Here is a 19,955-nt window from a genome sequence, read left to right as displayed (position 1 = left end):
TATCGGACCTGCTGGATCCGTGAAGATTATAGAAATTGAAAGGGGATTCGCCAGTTCAAAAGACTCCCTTCTTTAAATAGGGAGTAGAAGATATTTAACTCCGAATTCTGAGAGTTGAAGCCAAGAAGCCTTCAAAGTTGCCAAGTTTGGAGACCCCTGTTCTAAGTCATTCCTCCCCACCTTGGACGCTTTTCAAATGTGTAAACTCCCAGTTCCTACAAAAGCATGGCTATTGCCTTCTGTGTATGTATGTAATTTATATGCCATGCAACTGGTTATCTTCCCCTGGCAGTGAGCCACACATACACATCTCCAAATAACAGGTGATCTGTTATTCATATTAGCTATTTAAAGCTCAGGGGAAATAATTTCTGTATTAAAACCCTCCCGGTGGTGACAATAGCAGGAAAATTGGCCTTATGCATACAAAACATTGATCATACACTATTCTAAATTTAGACCACCAGGATTATTGGAAGGAGGAAAACGAGGTTCAATTACTTCTAAATACTATATAAGGATACCAATTCATTTAAATTGTAAACAGTAGCAGTGGTCTGTTATTTTACAACCACTTGATTTTATTAAAATATACAAAGTCAAATTTCAATCAAACACTAGTAGCACACTATATGCATATATCATGCAGATATGGCACACACTGACTTCTGTGGTTTTATGTGAAATGTTACACCCTATCATCTGATCACTGTTTCAACCTTCATTGCCAAAAACAAAAAAGTCCACCAACCCCTTTCTTTTTTAGGTGCCATATGTAGACAAAACTTGGAAGATACAATAAATGGGCCAAATTTCTTATTTGGTTCACTAGGAAACTTGCTATTTCACAGAATACCTTATTCAAATATAAGATTGTTAAAACAGACAAAAAAAGATTCTGAAGGAAACTCAGTTGAGGTGATGCTAAGTTATTGATGATTTGGTAAATTGTTCTAATAAACCTATTGAACTAAGCCCAGAAAATAGGATGAATTTGGAACCGTGATATCCCAGTAAATTGCTGCAGATTACTGGCCTCTAATAAACGATAGCAACACAGCTATTTTATTTATCTTATTTTTAACTACTTAATACAAAATAATTATCTAATTCTTATTCCTAGTAAAATGTTGTTGCATTAAAAATGCAACCCAATAATGTCTATCACCATAAGATACTGGTCTATATAGTTGCACCTGTTTCTTAATATATGGAAATTTCTTCCATAATCACTTGTTCTGAATTATGGAAGCTCTGCTTTCTTCCACTGTATTTCGGAAAAAGCTAAAAATCCATTTTCATGCACAGTTCCTGAACATAACTAGTTACTTAACTTTCTTCACAGTACAGAATAATCATGTACATATCTAGATGAAAGTGTTGACTTTTGTTATATTACCAACCCCCTCAAATTCATGCAAACATAAGGAACATGAAAACAGCAGATCCCTAAAATATGAATCTTGTTTTACAAAGACTTTCTAAATAAAAAGAAAAAAAGTCTTAATTTTTATTAAATCACTCTGTATAAAAACAGACATACATAAACGTTATACAAGATACGGAATGAAAAGAATCCCACCCCCCAAAAACTTTACAAATTTAGATTCACACAATTTAGATTGGTTTAATCTTGAAATGTAATCCAATGAGACTGAAGACTAGACACTTGAGATCTTGGACAAGATAATAAAACACTCTTAGACCTTCTGGATCCCTGGGGAGCAAAATGAAAAAAACACATAATTAAAAGTAAGAAATTGTGACATCAAAATCATTATCTTCATCAGGAAAACAGATATTTCCAGGCTATCAAAATGTCAAACAACTTTTAAAAGCACTATGAAATTGACCTGCCCTCATTTCTCATTTTTAGTAAATAAAAATACTTTAATATTCTACAAATTGATGTATTAATATGCATTCCTCCAGTTTTTGAGTCAGCAGAAAAATATGCCTGAATCATTGATCAGGCATACAAAAACAGAAGCCTCTATGGAAATATCCCACCCAAAATAGCCATGAAACACAATTCTCAGACATTGGAAGGGAGAAGGCATGCCCAGAACAACTTCCACTAGCCAAGAGGAACTTGGCAGATGCCAGCCCCTTAGCATTGTAGATCGTTCCTAGACCAAGTCTTATGTGGGGAGAAAATGGGAAAGCTTATTTTAAAATGGGAAAAGCCAAGAACTAATTTATGTTGTTTCCAAAGAGAGTGGGAATTACACAAAATATAAGCGCTTGTCCTCTAAAACTGGGGAGTGGAATATTTTTACGTCAATGATTAGTGGGACACAAAGAGGAGCTTTTATTTTCCACTAAGGTACAGACTATGGCTGCATTGTTCATAAAGGCATTCAAGACAAGGCAGCTAGGATACACCTACCGTATTTGCCGGCGTATAAGGTGACCTGGCGTATAAGACGACCCCCGACTTCGGTGCCGATTTCTGCGCTTTAGAAAGTCGTCTTATACGCCAGAAAATACGGTACATTGCTTCTGCTCCTCCTGTATCCCAAACTGGTGCCATCTTATTGCTGAACTCACAGATTTAATTCCTTTGATTTTAAATGGCCCTCCCACTGTCTTGGACAGCACTTACTTGGACTGATTCACGTCAATAAGAGAACCAATTTTTGATGTTGTGAAAGAGATATGTTCATCCCCGATCACAATTTCAAGCTCCTAGGAATAAATAAACAAGAAAACAAAACACATTTAGAGTAGATTATCATTTTTATGAAGCCTGAATTTCTCTTCTCCGTGTTCCCTCATAACATCCATAATGATGATTCAAGTCCAAAGCAAGATGTTCTACGTACTAGAACAAATATTTATATTCAGCTGTTTAAGGGGCTGTAGCCACTTCAAAGCAGAAAGAACAATCTTAACCACATATTTATATTGACAGAATTAACAAATTAACATCTACCAGAAACTCAAATATTATGTTGGGTGGGGTATGATGCAAATAAGACTGAGATTTTAGTTTTTACTTTCTTGTATTTGGGAGATTATTGAGGCCTATTTATTTTAGGAATTATTCTGCAGCTTTTGTGTTTTGTCTCAAAATGAAATAAACAAATCACCAATGTTTGCTCATGTCAGAGAAATTTTTGGACTTTCAAAAATAAACTTGGGGGCTGGATTCCTGTTCCCCTGGGATTAGAGTTGTTGGGGACATGGGTCCATTGCTTTGTGGCCTATTATTACATCATCCAGAGACATATCTATATATTACGAGTGACTGATGTTCTTCACCAGATATACTTAGCATAGGGTACCAGAACATTTTCGGATTGATGGGATAATTTGGGCCCCATGGGTATGCTCATGTGATAATTATATGATTTTTTAGCTTCCAAAAGGAGATTTTAAAAATAAAATATCCAACTTTACATCTCTTAGCAAAGGACTCTACATCCACTTCCTAGTTTAATCTTCCTCCAGGTACATTGGTCTTCCAACTCCAAGAATTCTCTAGCCAACATAACCATTGCTGGGAATTCTTGGAAGTTGCTCCATAAACTACTGTAACCACATCTACACTGATCTGCTACAGATTGCTGGTTGTGCACAAACATGTAGCTGGTTCCTTTAAAGCATCTGTATGATAAATGGGAAATCTGCTAACCTGTCGGCCAACTCTATCCGGCGGAGGCCACAATGCATCATCTTCTTTTGTAATTTCACTGTCATCAATGATCCTCTTTAGTTCTTCCATCACACTTTTATGTACGTAAGCCTAGAAACAATGTAGAATATTAGCATGATTCTGCCATATTTTTTAAAAAAGACATAGAAGACTCATTTCTCTTCTTTTCCATTTATACAAGTATCCATCAGAAGAATTAGAAAGGGAAAAAAACCCCAGTACGAGTACATTTGCACAGTACAGTCAATGCTAGTCGCTTTAAAGGATCCTTTTAGAGGTTTGATTTTCAGCAAGACAACTGAGAGAGGAGTTTTACATAGAAACATAAAACAAGTAGAAAATGAATCATTAACTCTCAGCATTCTCAAAATCATGGACCAAGTTAAAAAATAATTCTGAAATGTCATTAATTTAATTTACTATTCAATGAATTGCAGATATACTGAAACAGTCCACTTACTTCTTTTCTGATCATGACATCATTTTTGTAATTGCTGTTATTTGCATATCTCAGTTTACCTGTTGAAAAAGATTACACTAAACATTACAAGAAAAACGTAAACAAAAGAGCATTTCATTTAATTTCAATAACACATTGATCATAATTCCACAAATTAAACAAAGAACAAGGAAGTGAAAGCAGTTGCACTCAAGCAAGGGAAAAAAGGATCACTCTTAATTTCTGAAGTCTTCTGTTCAGCTTCCCTTTAACTACTGATTATGCTGATTCCTCTGTAATTCTCACCAAGATCAAAATGTATAGGTAGGCTTCACTCCATGCAAGGAAACTGTTCTGGATGCTATTTAAATGGGCACTTTCCTACTGAGCTAACCAACCCAGTGATTGATGATGAAGAGTCTGGCTACTTAGTGATTCCATAACAGAATTATTTTTTCAAATTTATATTTCTATTAGATCCTCTCCTTATCTTGGAGTCCGTGGCTGTATCTAGAGGCCTGCCTTATTTCCCACAAAACTGTTTCATATTCCACTATCCTTCAAGCAATGAGCAACTAGCTTTAATTCTCACATAAGCAATCCATCTGTTATTCCACTAGATCAGCTATGAGATCCCTTTACCCATCTTATCTCTCCAGGAGTACAATTACAACCTGTCAAAACCCAATCCGTTCAGAAATGAGCAAATTCCGCCGATCACTCTAACATAGCCCCGGTGCAGTCTCGTATTCGCCTTTGCTTTTTCCCTCAGCAAACATCAACCAGTCCTTCCTTCACCGGGTCTGTTCCTCCCATCCTGTTCCGCTATCTCACCGGCATAAGCAAGATCTATTCTTTCCTGGGCAAATACTTCCTTGCCTTGTTCCTAGAAGCCACCATGCCTGTTGCTCCGGGACCGACTAACAGTGGTAGTCTCACCGTCAGGACGGAACTCGAACTCGAGAAACTCATGGCCAAACTTGCCCTTGTGCCCAACGTAGTAGCGCAAATAGAAATCGCTCGCCATGATCGAAGAGCGCCCACCGGAAACCAGCATGCACCGCGTTCGGCAAACTTAGCCTACACGGAGGGGCGCCCGAAGAATACGTCATCAACTGGAAGAGTCGCACAAAATGACTATCTCTCGCTCGCTCGCTCTCCTCGCATGCGCAGGAAATGGCTTCCATAGACTTATACTGAATAGAGCCGCGCGTCGCTCTACAAGTTATGCAGAATACTTCCGGTTTAGGAGAACTGCTTCTCTTTCAATCAGAAATTCCATGATTTTTCACTATAGAGTGGACAATGTCGAAAATACTTATTGCGACTAATGCGGAATCATAGCCAGGATCTGTAATTGGAGAGCTAAATACGGATTTAGGTGCCTAATTTCCTTGATCTTTTTTAAGCCAATTGGTTAAGGATGGATGTAGGAAATCCGTTCTGTAGCCCCACTACCAAAGTGGAGCAAGCAGAGATCCTAAATAAAGAGAATATCTATAGCTCAGGACTGAAATGCGAAATCCTTGATACTTTCTAAGGTTGACTGCTTACAGACGTTTTTACCTTTGCTCATTTCCAGTATTCAACTTTCTGCAGAAGTCTTGTGCTTTACTAAATTCTAAAGCTCATTATAGTTGCAGATTTAGGACCCAAATAAGACCATAAGATAAGGTAAGATAAGATAAGATAAGATAGGATAAGATAACCTTTATTGTCATTTTTATACTGTGGGCACAATGGCACACATCAAAAATGAAATTTAGTTGCCCACTCTCAAAGTGAAACACACACGACACAGACCTAAACATACTATGAACAACATATGTATAGACCCACATCCCTACATATACATAGCAAATAAATATTAAATATTGTCCATCTTGAACATATAACAGAAGGGGGAAGCTTCAGAGTTCGCAAGGTTAATGCTATATGGAATGAAACTCTGGATGAATCTGGATGTTCTGCTTCGGATACCACGAAGCCTCCTTCCAGAAAGTAACAAGGAAAACAGGTCGTGAAGAGGATGTGTAGCGTCCCAGATGATCTTATGGACCCTGCTCAAGCAGCGCTTCTGTGCTATGTCCTGGATGGGAGGGAGGGAACTGCCAATGATCTTTTTGGCCGTGGGGAAGTCCACTGTGATCATTTTAGTTACTTTAGCTACCGAAAGGAATGGTATATGGTTTAAGAATGTTAAGAGGTTGCATCTCTTGAATTTACCAGCAATCTACAACAGTTTATGTCCTTATGCCTACAACAGATGACAACTTTATATCTAGTGAACTGGCTGATAACAAAGTAAGCTAAGCATCAGGATTAGTCCTGGTTTTTACTTGAATCTTCAGAGAATTCTAAGATGATAAGCATGTGGCATAGTGATGCAATGGTTAGAATGCAGTATTGTAGGCCAGGGTCCCCAACTCCCGGTCCGTGGACCAGTCCTGGGCTGAGGCATGCCAGCAACTGGTCCGCACAAACAAGCAAAGCCCCATCTGCGGGATGCAGGCAGCACACAAAACCACACCCCCTCCGGTCCACAGAAAAACCTCTCTCCACATAACCGGTCCCTGGTGCCCAAAAAGTCGGGGACCTCTTTTGTAGGCTGACTCTTGTCTACTGCCAGGAGTTTGATCCTGACCAGCTCATGGTTGACTCAGCCTTCCATCCTTCCAAGGTTGGTAAAATGAGAGTCCAGATTGTTGAGGTCAGTATGTTGACTCTGTAAACTGCTTAGAGAATGCTATAAAGCACCCTGAAGTGATATATAAGTTTAAGTGATTAGAGACAGCCTGGTCTAGTGATTAAGGTACCAGACTGTAAACCAGGACACTTGAGTTGTAATCCCTCTTTAGGCATCAAAACGGGCTGGGTAACTTTGGGCCAGTCACTTTCTCTCAGCCCATCATGTTAGACTTGGGCAGTTTCTGTCAAAACTGATGGATCAACACTCTGTTGACCTGAAAAAATCAGATTGTGTCCTAAGGGGGAAAAAAGTCACATTGTTCTGTTGCAACAGATGATCATAGCTCTTGTTCTGTTGAATGATTACTTGTCTCTACAGGAAATCCTCACTTAACAATCAGTTGCTTAGTGACTGAAGTTACAGACCACCCAAAAACTAATTATGACTGTATTCCAGAGTTCCAATGGCTGCATACCCTCACAGTCACATAACATTTCAGGTGCTTGGTAACTGGCTCACCTTAATGGCTGGTTGTAGCATTGTGTGATCATTCTGGTTTCTGGCAAAAAAACGCCCATAGGAATATATGGATTCACTTAACAGCCATAGTTTTGGTTGACCACCCAAAAAGTGATAAAATTGGGTGGTCACATGGGTACCTCAACTTATGAAGTTCATAACTTAAAATCCCAGGCTCCATTATGGCTGTAAGTTGAAGACCACCTGTACTGCTGTTGGTAGCTTTCACATCACATATAAAATTTAGGTTCTGGGTTCCTTATTAATTAGTATAAAAACTGTTGAATCTGTAGTTTAGTCTTTGTGGTAAAATATATCAAGGAGGGCCACGTAGCCCAGAGATAGAATGTATTACAATGAAATATTATGAACAAGAAAGGATGCTTTTTAGCAGGGAGTAAAATTTCAGTTAGGTTGCTAATTTGGCGAAAATTTGGTTGTTTAGCCAAAACTTCATTTTCTGGTCAATTGCGTGATAGCAATGCTAAGAGAAAAGGCAGCATAAGATCAGAAAGGTATTTGGCAATTAGTTTTATCAAAGTGGGACTTTTAAATATTCTTATAGCCTTAATAAAGATGTTATCAGTTCAATGGCACTTGGCAGATTTTTAAACTCTATTCTTTAAATTGCAAAATCCACTACGGAAAAAAAGAGACCAAGGTATTCTACTTTTCTAGGGTTAGGGGGTTCTTAAGAAAATTTTGAGACTGTGTTATGGGCATTTTTACTGAAGGCTGATCTTGGTCATTTGCAAGTATTGCTTTACTTGGTGTGGTTAGTCATAAACTTCCCAAAAGGCAATCTGATCAGGATGTTCTCTAATAAACCCTAGTTTGTATTCCCTCCCCTCCGAGGTGCTAGAAACTCTTTCAACCAAAACATTAGTTTGAAACCCATTTCTATTTTCTACAACCATCTAGGCCCAAAGGCATTTTTAGAAACATATTTGATGTAAGAAATTCATATTTTGGTTTGCAGCATGCAGCTTCCTGTTTAATGTTTTTAAACTTAAATTCCTGTTTTAAATGCAGAGGGAGTCAAATCCTCTCAGAAATTCAGAAGGACCCAGATCATCTCCAACTTTTGAAGTCCCATGTAAAAAATAAAAAATGACATGAAAATAAAATACAATTAAGTTCTAAGGGCCAGATAGCCTCCCACCTCATAGCTTTCTTTGCCTGTTTTTTGACTGACCTCAAGCATGTAGATTAAATAGAAGCTCAGAAAGATGTAAAGATTGATCAGAAAGAAATTTACCTGAGAGAAATATATTCATGCCTACTTAACCACTGCAACTCGCTAATAAAATGCAATCACACAATTTTCATGAGATTAAGACTTTAAGGTAGTCCTTAAATCTATCAGAGGAAGAAGTCTATGAACAAATATTCACCCTCTTAGTTTCAGGAGCACTAGATAATTGGATGCTTTTCCCCTATAAGGCACCTGAGAACCTCCAGATGACTTGTTAATAAAGCTACGTGCAGGCTTGCAATGTTATATTTGAAGTCAACTTATGTTTTCTTCAGCCCCACCATTAAAAATAACACAACACACATCGCAAATAGTCAATAAAAAAATTTAATATCTCTATAGAAACAGTTACAAATGTATTCATTTGGTTTTTCAATATCCCCTATGGATGTAAGTATCAGAAACAGCAGAGTCCTCCCTTCTCCATATCCTTAACCCAGTGTTTCTCAATCCTGGCAACTTTAAGATATGTGGACTTCAGCTCCCAGAATTCCCCTACCAGCATACTGGCTAGGGAATTCCAGGGTTTGAAGTCCACATATCTTAAAGTTACTAAGGTTGAAAAGCACTGCCCTAGACTATTTGTTCAGAATAAAAACAAACAGAAAAGGCACCAAACGAGAGCGCTGCGTTCTAATGGAATTTCATTGTGACAAGACAAAGCTCAAAAATGATTATTGTACAGTGATAAACAAATTTTTAATGTTCCCAGTTCTGTATTGAAAATATTTTTATTTTAAGGAAAATTTGATTATCAACTCGATGTAATTACAAACCTGTCATATTGGAAATCAGGAAAACAGAGTAATTCACAACGGTTTGGAGAAAAATTCCATCATTATACATAGGATTTATACAATCTTTTACTTTTTTTTTAAAAAAAGTATCAAAATGGTAAATTACTCAAATCTATATACAGTTTGAGGTTAGTTACAGTTATTAGATACAAAGCCTTTTACTTCTTTTTATAATTTTATTCATGCACACAGTGCATGGTTTTGTAGTAACTGAGTAGAGCAGCTTTAAATATTTTCTTTTCCCTCTACATCTTTCTTCAGAAGTGTGTATTTGACTCTAAAGCGTCTATTCTCAAAATCTAGCAGAAGAAATAGGACATCCTTTCTTCTCAATACCCATTATAAACAAGCAGCAAACTGAATAAACTTTGCAAGGTGCAGATTTTATTATACTCTTTTAACTTCTCTCTCACTTATCCTTAACGTGAAGGACCAGTTTAGGCATATTGGTATTTGTCATCAAGGGATGACTTCCCATTATTAGAGAGTCATCTTGAATATTATGACTTACATCAATGAATGTGTTTGTGTGCATGTATGTATGTGTGTGTATGTATATATATATATATGTGTGTGTGTGTGTGTTTGTGTGTGTGTAAAATAGTTGAACAGCCATCATAAACATGAGATACTCTCTGTGTATACATGTCATCATGTAAGCTGGAAGCAATTTTGCAACCATTAGACCATCTGTTTTGTTTGCAAAGAAAATCTCTGACATCTGTGAAAGTACAAGATTGTCTTTGTATCATTATATTTCAAACAAAAGTTCCATTTGTTATGAAATTGACTCTATGAAAGGCAGAATCTTTTTTAAACCAATCCAGTATTACAGTGATTCATATACTGTACAAAAGTTGCAATTCAAGACTACCTGGCAGAACAGAGGAGATATAATAGCCACCTATTAGAACTGCTCTGCTTGTACTGTAGATATTGCTTATTCATAAGAATGATTGAACATTTAATTATTTCTAAGAGATACTAGGCAAAAAATAGTTATACAGCAATCTTCAGTTTCACAGCTCAGTGAACTAGTGCACACAAATAGCTATTCAGAGTACCAAAATTAAGGAATTTTAACAAGATTGCAAATCCCTGTTCAGCTAAGCCTGGCACTGGTATCTGCAATAGCCACAATCATGGGAAAATGACATGACATATGCAATGACAGGCAAAACCCAGTTTTGTGCACTAGTGTCCTGATGTCTGGCACAAATATATGTAAGTCATAGTTGTTTGGGTCATGATGACATTGTGCATTTTCTTTTTTGTCACATGCCCCCCATGATCCCCATGTAGATTTATGCTCTCTAGTTAATGTCATGGCCTGGCATTTACTTTTTACAGTAAATTAACCTGTCTATTAAAAAAAAACCTCTGGAATTATTCTGGGACATGTATTTTTCAGGATGCCGATCCAGATAAAGTGGATCCTTTTGGTCCTTTCCATTAACCCACATCAGCTGGGAAAAAAAATATTCAGGAATACATCCAAGCTCTCTGGTAACTACAACTTTTAGGATAAAAAAATGAGTTCCAGGGAGGTTGAGAGATTGTTTAGTTAAATACTCAGAAGTGGTCCTTTGGGATACCATTATCAGTCCTATGCTTTACACTATTGTGCTTTTCATCTGAGTACAATCAGATCAAATGTTGTTGTTCAACAACTGGATCCACAGCAAAATCCAAATAAATAAGTGGGCCCACTGACCATATAATACCTTTATTATACCAATAAGGATGTGCCACTTTGACTTGCCTAAATTATGGATTTTTCCCCTCTAGAGTTCTCTACTATAATTAGCTGAAAATTGAATTAAATATGGCAGATCCAAGCAACACTTAATACAGCACTATACTACCTGAACAGTTTTTTTATCATGATCCAAATTCTTCAATAATGCTTCCTTACAATGTAGTCCTGTGAATGGTGGCAAAAATCCCTTCCAATTGTAATTCAAAGTTTCTTGTTTAAGGCCAAGTATGTTTTACTGCTTCCAGTTGCTTGTGGTTGGAAAATTTATCCAATTTCTTATTGCAATTATCAATTGCTTCTTTTGTAACCACTATATAATTGCTCCAAGACCAGTTTCTGGATTTATTATTATTATTTAGTACAGCTCTGCATTTCCCCTCTCTTTTAATCATTTACTTGGGAAATTTATAAGGGAAATACAATTTCCCACAGGAAGAGAAAATTACTTTAGGCTAATTAAGAGAAAGTGCAATTAAACAACCAAAATGTAATTAACAAGATTCAATGAAACAGTAATATCTGCAAATCAGAAACTTAAATTAAAAGCATAGGGTACCCCGAATAGCAAAACAACATTTGTGCTATTCATACAGCAAGAGGACAAGTTGGTGCAATCTTTTTAATACCACTTCTTCCCCGACCTCTGCATATTATACGCTTTGATGTCATCAACTTCACTTTAATTCTTTATAAGCTGTGAATAAATGGGGAATGATCATTCCAGACAAAAGGACTATAATCTTGGATCATTAGTTCCACTAATTTGAATTAACAGCAAAGATTATTAGCAGAACAATGACTTTTATTTGCTTATAGTTACCTATAATAATAATTTCATCAGATTTGGCTTAAAACTGATCCCATATATTTGGAATAGCGGCCAATGTCTCCAGCCCACTAAAACCAGTGTTTCCATAATCTTATGTCCACTTAAGAGTAAAAAGAAGCAAGTCTCACTGAACTCCATGTGATTTACTTTTTAAAAACATACTTAGAATTGTTCTGCACAGGTAACACACTGGGGGGGAACCCTTTCTTACATTCATTAAATAAGCTCTAAAAGAAAATTAGGTATATTTGGTGAACACTTTTTTTGAAGCAAAAATTAAGCTTTATAGCTTAAAAATTAATAAGGCTAACCAATATATGATTACTTTGAAGAGTGCTCACTGATTTAATGATCCGTTTTCTTAGAAACTGTACTACAGATGGCATCTTAAATTTGCTTATATCTTGCCAGGTTAATGATTTGGGATTTATAGGCACTGTCCCCATTTTTATAGGGCAATGCGTGTAGCGATGTTTTGAGCTTCTCCATTTACTTAAAAAGGGTACCTCTGTTCACCCGGCCTTTAGGAGCACAAATATTCTTTCTGATAAAGCAGATGGGGAAATCTATGCAAGGGGCTCATGGGTGGCATGAGAACTCTGCCTTTGCTGGGATGTGCAAGCGTCAGAGCCATGCGCTGGTCTACTTTTCAGGCACAGGTAGTCCTTGACTTACAACCATTTGTTTAGCGACGGTTCCAAATTACGACAGCACTGGAAAAAAAATTGATATACAACTGATCCTTGCACTTAGGACTATTGCAGGATCCCCACAATTACAGGATCAAAATTTTGGTGCTTGGCAACTGGCAATTTATGAGGATTGCAGCAACCCGGGGTCATGTGATTGCAGCATCCCAAGGTCATGTGATTGCCATTTGCCACCTGCCCAGCAAAGTCAACGGGGAAGTCAGATTCACTGATCAGCTGCAGTGATTTCACTTAACAATAGTGGCAAAAATGGTTATAAAATCACGCTCAGCTCACTTAATTGCTTTGCAGTGGAAATAGTAGTTGTATGTTGAGGATTATCTGCAGTTTGGTTTGTTCATGATGGGAACACTTTGTTTCTTGAGCATTTTTTGGATTATCTTATTGTAACATCTATAGTTCTCACTCAGCGGCTTTAGACTTTGTAGCCAAGTTTTCACTAAACATCCTTTAAGAATTAAATTACTCTACTTCCCATAGAGTTGAGCTATTCTTTCTAAAATATATTCATATATGTATATTTATAGATGTGAATGTCTAGATACCTATCCAGCCTTGATAGATATTCAAATTTTCTCTGCAATACGAATCAAAGGTAAAAAAAAAATATAAATACTCTTGTCCTCTACATATATGTACAGCTTAAAATTGATATTCAGAATTTGTTAATAAATAGTCTAAATGGTTTATACAGATCTCTCTTTCTGTCTCTATATTGATAAGACAGCCACAAAGTATGCCTGACATATTTACAAGACATCTATAAATATAATTTTTAGAAACGATGTGTCAGCTGCTGATCCTTGGATTGGACTGGCAGCATTCAGTAGTAGAGTAGGCTTCTCACTATTACAGATGGATAGTGCAAGAAGTTAAAAGGGTGTATAAAAGATTATACATACAAAACTCTCACATCCTTTGGATGTTTGCAGTTCGTTACAACTTTGTGGTTACCCTTTTGCAACATAAATATAAAGGAGAGGAGAAGGAAAGAGAAGAGGGTGGATTCCATTAGCCACAGTAGATAGGTTCAGTGCATATCTTTCGATCCATTAACCATGGTTTATTCCTCATGGTAGCCCATCATCTTCTAGACTTAATGCCACACGCTGTTAAGAAAGAAAAAGTAGTGTCACCATTTCAAAACTTAGTACAGTATGACAAGGCATAAAGTTTACACTAGCTGATGCTCTTCTATTAAGAGATCGTTAAGGTAAGAAATAACTTGACAAAGGTACCTTTACAGTCGTTTATCTGGTATATATATATATTTCCTTAAGGGTAAGCTGGAGGATACCGGTACAGTGTGCACTACGGGTAGTCTTCAACTTACAACCAAAATTAAGCCCAAAATATCCCATGCTAAGCAAAACAGTTGTTAAGTGAGCTTTAGTTCATTTTATGACCTTTCTTGCCACAACTGTTAAGTCAGACATCTTCAAACCTGGCCCTTTTATGACTTGTGGGCTTCAACTCCCAGAATTCTTCAGCCAGGCAGTACAGAGAAGAGCAACAAAGATGATTAGGGGATTGGAGGCTAAAACATATAAAGATCGGTTGCTGGAATTGGGTATGTCTAGTTTAACGAAGAGAAGGACAAGGGAGGGATATGATAGCAGTGTTCCAATACCTCAGGGGCTGCCACAAAGAAGAGGGAGTCAAGCTATTTTCCAAAGCGCCTGAGGCAGGACAAGAAGTAACAGGTGGAAACTAACCAAAGAGAGAAGCAACCTAGAACTAAGGAGAAACTTCCTGACAGTTAGAACAATTAACCAGTGGAACAACCTGCCACCAGAAGCAGTGAATGCGCCAACACTGGAAGTTTTTAAGAAGAAACTGGACAGCCATTCGTCCAAAATGCTACAGGGTTCCCTGCCTGAGCAGGGGGTTGGACTAGATGACCTCCAAGGTCCCTTCCAACTTTATCATCATTATTATTATTAAGTCATAAAATGGCCTAGTTTGAAGACCCCTGTGTTAAGTGAATGAAGGTGAAGGTTCGTTCTCCAAGCTTGTGGGTTGGTTTCTAATATAAACGATGTTAACCTGGTAATGAAACGTTCAGAAACCAACCCACACACATGACCCTGGGACACTGCAACCATCACAAATACATGCCAGTTGCCAAGCATCCAAACTTTGATCACATGGTCATGGGGATGCTGCAATGGCTGCTAAGTGTGAAAAAGGGTCATAAGTCACTTTTTTTAGTGCCGTTTTACCTTTGAACGGTCACTGAATGGATGGTTGTAAGTCAAGGACTACGCGTATTTGTAAATAATACCTGTTTCTTTCGGTAGTGAGATGTGTGGCATATAAATTTAATATAAATTTAATAAACAAACAATATAATAAATAATAACCATTTCTTAAACTAACTTATATTTTGATGCAGAGAAATTGGAAGGCAGAAAATACTCAAATGCTGCATTTTCTTGTTTTATAACACGTAGACCGTATGTGCTTTCATACCTATTTAGTTTAAAAATTAAATACTATCAACCAATCATTGACAATAGATCAGTACTGTGAAGCCAGTTAAATTGGTTTAGATGGATTGATTTAATAACCTGAATTCTCAGTTTCTTCGCATTTGGGCTAAGATTTGAACATGCCACTTAGAAAATAAAGAGTACATAAATCTGATTAGTTTTGTAAACCTACCTATTTGATTGATTGGTATGTTTTCTCATATGACCCCAGGAGGGAAAATATGGCTGCTTTAAAGACAAATGCTATGGTTGCTCTCTCATATGCTTTAAGAATGCAACACTACTCTATGCCTTTTCCCAAAATAAGTGAAAAATCTTTTTTCTTTAGATAGGCGAAGGAGCCTGTTCTAAATCTACCACATCTCAAGATATTTAAACATTTTGAGATAATCCAGACAGATTTGAGAGGACTCACATGCTATGCAATGATGTTATTTTTCGCTATTATACCATGCCCCAGAAAGGAGCATGCCTCTAACATACGTTGACAAGGTATTTAAGATTATTGTCTATTTATCACTACACCATTAGCAGTACCCATTTGAATGGCTCTTTCTCCTTCCTTTGTATAAGGAGATAACTGTGTAAACTACTTTGATGTACATTGAAATACTTTTCTTTGGGACAAAAGGAGACACATATAACACATCCTTATACTGAACCTGATTCAAGGGCTGTTCAGCCATAAAGATAAGATTAGGTGCTTATTTCTTTAGTAAAATTATATATCACCAGTTTCAATGAACTGATTGACAGTGATTTTGTCAAACGTCAGGGAAATCAGAGATCCCAGCAATTCAAATGGGTATAAAGATTTATTGCAAGCTTCAGCTTTCTACAAGAATCTGAACTACTAATGGCCAAAGAAAATTGGTGGTAGATAAGGGTAGAAGGAATTCAAAGTGGGCTGGACTTAGATTGCTTGTGGGTATGGATAGACTCATGTCCGATGACGTGTTTGACCCCTCCCTCGGGCTCAGCCTGGTCATCTCTCACAGATTCATAGCAAACATCTACAATAAGGAAAAATAAATACCACAGTAGCAGGACTCAAATGAATACAGTGAATAATGTAGTAGACAGTGGATAAAGCATCCACTTACTGCAGGGTACACGTGTCCAATCTGTACTGTTCGCCCAATATGGATTTCATCCTCATCCTCTTCTTCTGTAGTCTTCCTGTACACAGGATTATCAAAATTCATGCTTTTTGTATTTTTCCTCTTCCAATTTCGCCAGATGAGATACCCACCTGTGCACACTAAGCCAATCACCACTAGAAGCAAAAAAAAAAAAAAGATAGGGGAATCGGAGAAAGAAATAAAAAGTATTAGCTGTCTCAGAAAGGCCATCATATTTCAGCTGGCTCACTCATGGGATTTCTTTTCTGAATCTGTTAGGCCAGCGTAGCAAAACCAAAATGAATGGCAAGATAGCAAACACTCACTTACCAATAGGAACAACAATTCCGATAACAGCTGCCATCACAGTTGATCCAAAAGCCTGGCCATTGTTAGCATCTGCAATTAGAGAAGAACAACTCAGATTCCTATAAAGCAGAGGTCCCCAATCTTTTGGGCATCAAGAACTAGTTCTGCGGAGAAACGTTTTTTTCACAGACTGGAGGGTGCATGATTTTGTGTGCTGCCTGCATCCCACAGATTGGGCTTTGCTTATTTGTGCGGACCGGTTGCTGGCATGCCGCAGCCTGGTACCGGTTCACAGACCAGGGGTTGGGGACCCCTGGTATAGATGCAGATACTCAGATATTGCTCAGAACTATGGTTGGTAAGAATCAGAAAATAGCTGTTAGCATTTGCAGTAGGACTTCCATTCTGCCTACTTGTTTTGAGAAAGCCATTGTTCTGGTATACTATCACCAGGGATGGTGCCATGGAGAAAGGCTTTTCCCACAGAATAGAGGGGGTGTGGTTTTGAATATTGCTTGCATCCCGAGGATGGAGCTTTGTTATTTTTTATGTGGCCCGCTTGTTGGCGTGCTGCGGACCAGTGCCGGTCCACAGACCAGGATTGAGGACCCCTGCTATAAAGGACAATAATAAGGCCTGCAACAGCTGCCCAATTCCACATAGATGGCAAATTGCAACCTCATCAAATGTACTGTAATTTTTGCATTAGGTACATACACTCACCACTGTTTGAACAATGACTCCTGACATATCCTTTAAGGGCCAAAAACAGCAGTTGGCCAGGAAAAAGTGGTGCTTTTTATTAAATCTAGATGTCACTTTAATCACAGACTTTCTAGTAGATGTGAAAGTAAAGTACTATTGTAAATGTATTTGATTTAACCACCCCAACCAACTCTCCTCACAACTTCATTTCATATTTTCTATTTCAGTTTTGAATCTGTGTTAAAGAGGGAAAAAGATGAAAAAGAGGAAGAACTAATATTAAACTGTTTTGAGATAACTATATTTTGGGCTACTCTATTATTTTGGGATTCCTGAATCACTTTTAGGTACATTGCAGAACTTTCTTCCAAAAAGCCCAATGCCAGATTATGGCAACACATAGAAACTTAAGTTTTTGTGCAAGGGGGAACTTTTGGATGCTAGGCCTGACCGCTGGAAGTAGACAGGGGATCAAAAAGGGAAATATTTTTATATTAAATAAAAGAAAAGTAAGAGAGAAATCCTCTGTTTTGTTTCTACAAACGCAGTGCCAACTCAAGCTATTTGGGGAAGTAGAAAGAAATTGCCTTTGCTTATTTACTTTAAAATGGTATGTCAGTCCCAATTTTTACCACTTAGCTATAGGCCATTTCACTCACAGTGCTGGAAGAGATTGCTATTTCCTGCTGCTATTTTACTGTCTGCTGGGCTGGATGTCATTGTGATCGAATGAAGGCTTGTCATGCCAAGAACGATTTGTGCTGTAGTTTCTGATCCTTCCGTACTAACATTGTCAGTTGTGGTAGTCATATTGCCAGTAGTAATAGCTGTGAAGTTCAGAAGGTAACTTCTTGATGTGGTAGGAGTAGCAGCAGTAGTAGGCAAATCAGTTGAGGTAGCTGGAAGTTCTGAAACCATTATAAAACACAGCCTTATTTATATATTTTTATTCAATGTATATGGATGCCTATCTCCCTGTTGTGACTTTGGGTAACCTTCCACAAAGTGGTGCCTTCCAATTGCACTGGACTATATTTCCCTTCTTTAGCCAGCAAGGCCAACAGATATCCCAGGGGTCTGCAACCTCAACAACTTTAAGACTTGTGGATTTCAGCTCCCAGAATTCCTCAGCCAACTATGTCAAGGTTGCAGACTCCTGGGATATACTAACTAGGGTTGATGGAAGATGGGCTGTAAAGCCCTGGAAGATAATGGAAGTTGAGTTTCCAGTTATGTAAACAAGTGCTTCATAGTAAAACAGCATGTGCAACTTTAATTAGTGGAAAAAGCAAACTGATATAATAATAATAATAATAATAATAATAATAATAGTATAATAGTAGTAGTAGTAGTAGTAGTAATAGTAGTAGTAGTAAAGTTGGAAGGGACCTTGGAGGTCATCTAGTCCAACCCCCTGCTCAGGCAGGAAACCCTATACCAGGAGTTCTCAACCTTGGCAACTTTAAGACTTGTGGACTTCAATTCCCAGAATTCCTCAGTCAGCTGCTGGGAGCTGAAGTCCACAAGTCTTAAAGTTGCCAAGGTTGAGAACCCCTGCAATACCATTTCGGACAAATGGCTGTTTAAAAAGGCTTAAATGGAAGGAGCCTCCCACCCCTTTCTCAACAGGTAGTCTCAATTTATAGCTGTAATGAATCCTGCACATTAAAGCCATAAGTCAAAACCCCTAAAATGACCCAATTTACAACATTGTTTTGCAACCATTAAGCAAATACAAGGGTTGTTAAGTGAATCCGTTGTCCGCCATGTTTGTTTATATCCCGCCTTTATTATTTTTACAAATAATTCAAGGCAACAAACATATCCAACACACCTTCCTCCTCTTGTTTTCCCCACAACAACCCTGTGAGGTGTGTTGGACTGAGAGAGAGTGATTGGCCAACCACTATACCAAACTGACTCTTCATGGTGCACTAGCATACTCTGGAGAGGTTTTGCTGAAAATTGGAAGTAAGTGCTGGTTTTTATCATGTTGTAAGACAGGGTCACGTGACTGAGACACTGCAAGCAGCCAAAATGCTGCTGTGTTGCCAAGCATCTGAAGTGCAGTCACATGACTATGAGAAGGCGGGGGCAGTGACTGTTGGCAATTCGGGTCTGGGTCAAAAGTCCTCTTTTGATCATAATTTCAAACAGTCACTAAGCAACTAGTCATAAGTCGAGGACTACCTGTTATATCGTATAGGTACAAGCTTCAAGTTTTTAAAAAGAATGACTAAGAGGAAAAGACAGATAGGAGAGATGATGACACAGACACAGTGTAGAACAACACAATTGAGTGAATTCCCAATAGTTGGATCTAATGTTAAGTGCAACCAAAAGACAAGGCACAAAACAGGAGTCCAAAGAATTATCTAGTTCCTGGGAAGGAAGTTCCTCTCTAAATAGGGCAGAGTATAGGCTGTCATCTTTACCTTTATAGCATTTTTTCATGTCAGGGCCTAACCACATGTTGTCTGGACAAACACATGTATATTTGGGTGAGTGTGGAAAGTTTTGTGGTGCAGGCAAACACAGGTGTTCACACCCTCCATTTGGCAGAGAATGAAGTTCACAAACATCTGGAGCTACATATAGGAAAAAGAAATAAGAATTAAATCTGAGGATTATATATAGTCAAAACTGGGTGGAACTCACCATTTTCTTGAGTGG

General features: G+C 37.8%; 2 protein-coding genes across 3 annotated transcripts in view; both read right to left on the bottom strand.

Moving 5' to 3' along the window:
* Window positions 1-1,463: 1,463 nt before the first annotated feature.
* On the bottom strand, window positions 1,464-5,200 carry MAGOH (mago homolog, exon junction complex subunit). 2 transcript variants are annotated; one of them, XM_039320001.1, is made up of 5 exons: window positions 4,977-5,200; window positions 4,119-4,177; window positions 3,638-3,748; window positions 2,606-2,688; window positions 1,464-1,717 (listed from the first exon to the last, which is right to left on the bottom strand). In XM_039320001.1, the coding sequence occupies exons 2-5, from the start codon at window positions 4,131-4,133 to the stop codon at window positions 1,618-1,620; spliced, it is 309 nt and encodes a 102-aa protein (XP_039175935.1). In that variant the 5' UTR covers window positions 4,134-4,177; window positions 4,977-5,200; the 3' UTR covers window positions 1,464-1,617. The 2 variants fall into 2 exon arrangements, with proteins under 2 accessions (XP_039175935.1, XP_039175934.1); XM_039320000.1 differs by having other exon boundaries at window positions 5,037-5,199.
* A 3,669-nt stretch (window positions 5,201-8,869) lies between these two features.
* The window catches only part of LRP8 (LDL receptor related protein 8), a 204,494-nt gene continuing 193,408 nt past the window's right edge, over window positions 8,870-19,955 (bottom strand). Inside the window, exons 15-19 of the mRNA XM_039319779.1 lie at window positions 19,718-19,870; window positions 17,942-18,190; window positions 16,599-16,667; window positions 16,251-16,423; window positions 8,870-13,764 (exon numbers count right to left, since the gene is read on the bottom strand). Coding sequence (XP_039175713.1) covers window positions 13,726-13,764; window positions 16,251-16,423; window positions 16,599-16,667; window positions 17,942-18,190; window positions 19,718-19,870 — 683 coding nt within the window. The 3' untranslated portion in view covers window positions 8,870-13,725. The remainder of the gene's footprint in view (window positions 13,765-16,250; window positions 16,424-16,598; window positions 16,668-17,941; window positions 18,191-19,717; window positions 19,871-19,955) is intronic.

This window comes from Crotalus tigris, unplaced genomic scaffold, assembly GCF_016545835.1.
Source record: "Crotalus tigris isolate CLP2741 ecotype Arizona unplaced genomic scaffold, ASM1654583v1 scf7180000023617.9722795, whole genome shotgun sequence".
Classification (NCBI taxonomy): domain Eukaryota; kingdom Metazoa; phylum Chordata; class Lepidosauria; order Squamata; family Viperidae; genus Crotalus; species Crotalus tigris.
Note: the sequence above shows the minus strand (reverse complement) of the source record. Positions and strands in the feature narration are given on the sequence as shown.

Bases quoted from the DNA above. Each gene is read 5' to 3' on its own strand.
- MAGOH (XM_039320000.1), bottom strand. From the start codon at position 5,154: ATGCTGGTTTCCGGTGGGCGCTCTTCGATCATGGCGAGCGATTTCTAT. The intron at 3,749-4,118 runs GTAAGTGGACTG...CATTGTTTCTAG, and splicing joins ATGTCATGATCAGAAAAGAA to GCTTACGTACATAAAAGTGT. The intron at 1,718-2,605 runs GTAAGTGCTGTC...TTTGCTCCCCAG, and splicing joins ATTGACGTGAATCAGTCCAA to GGATCCAGAAGGTCTAAGAG.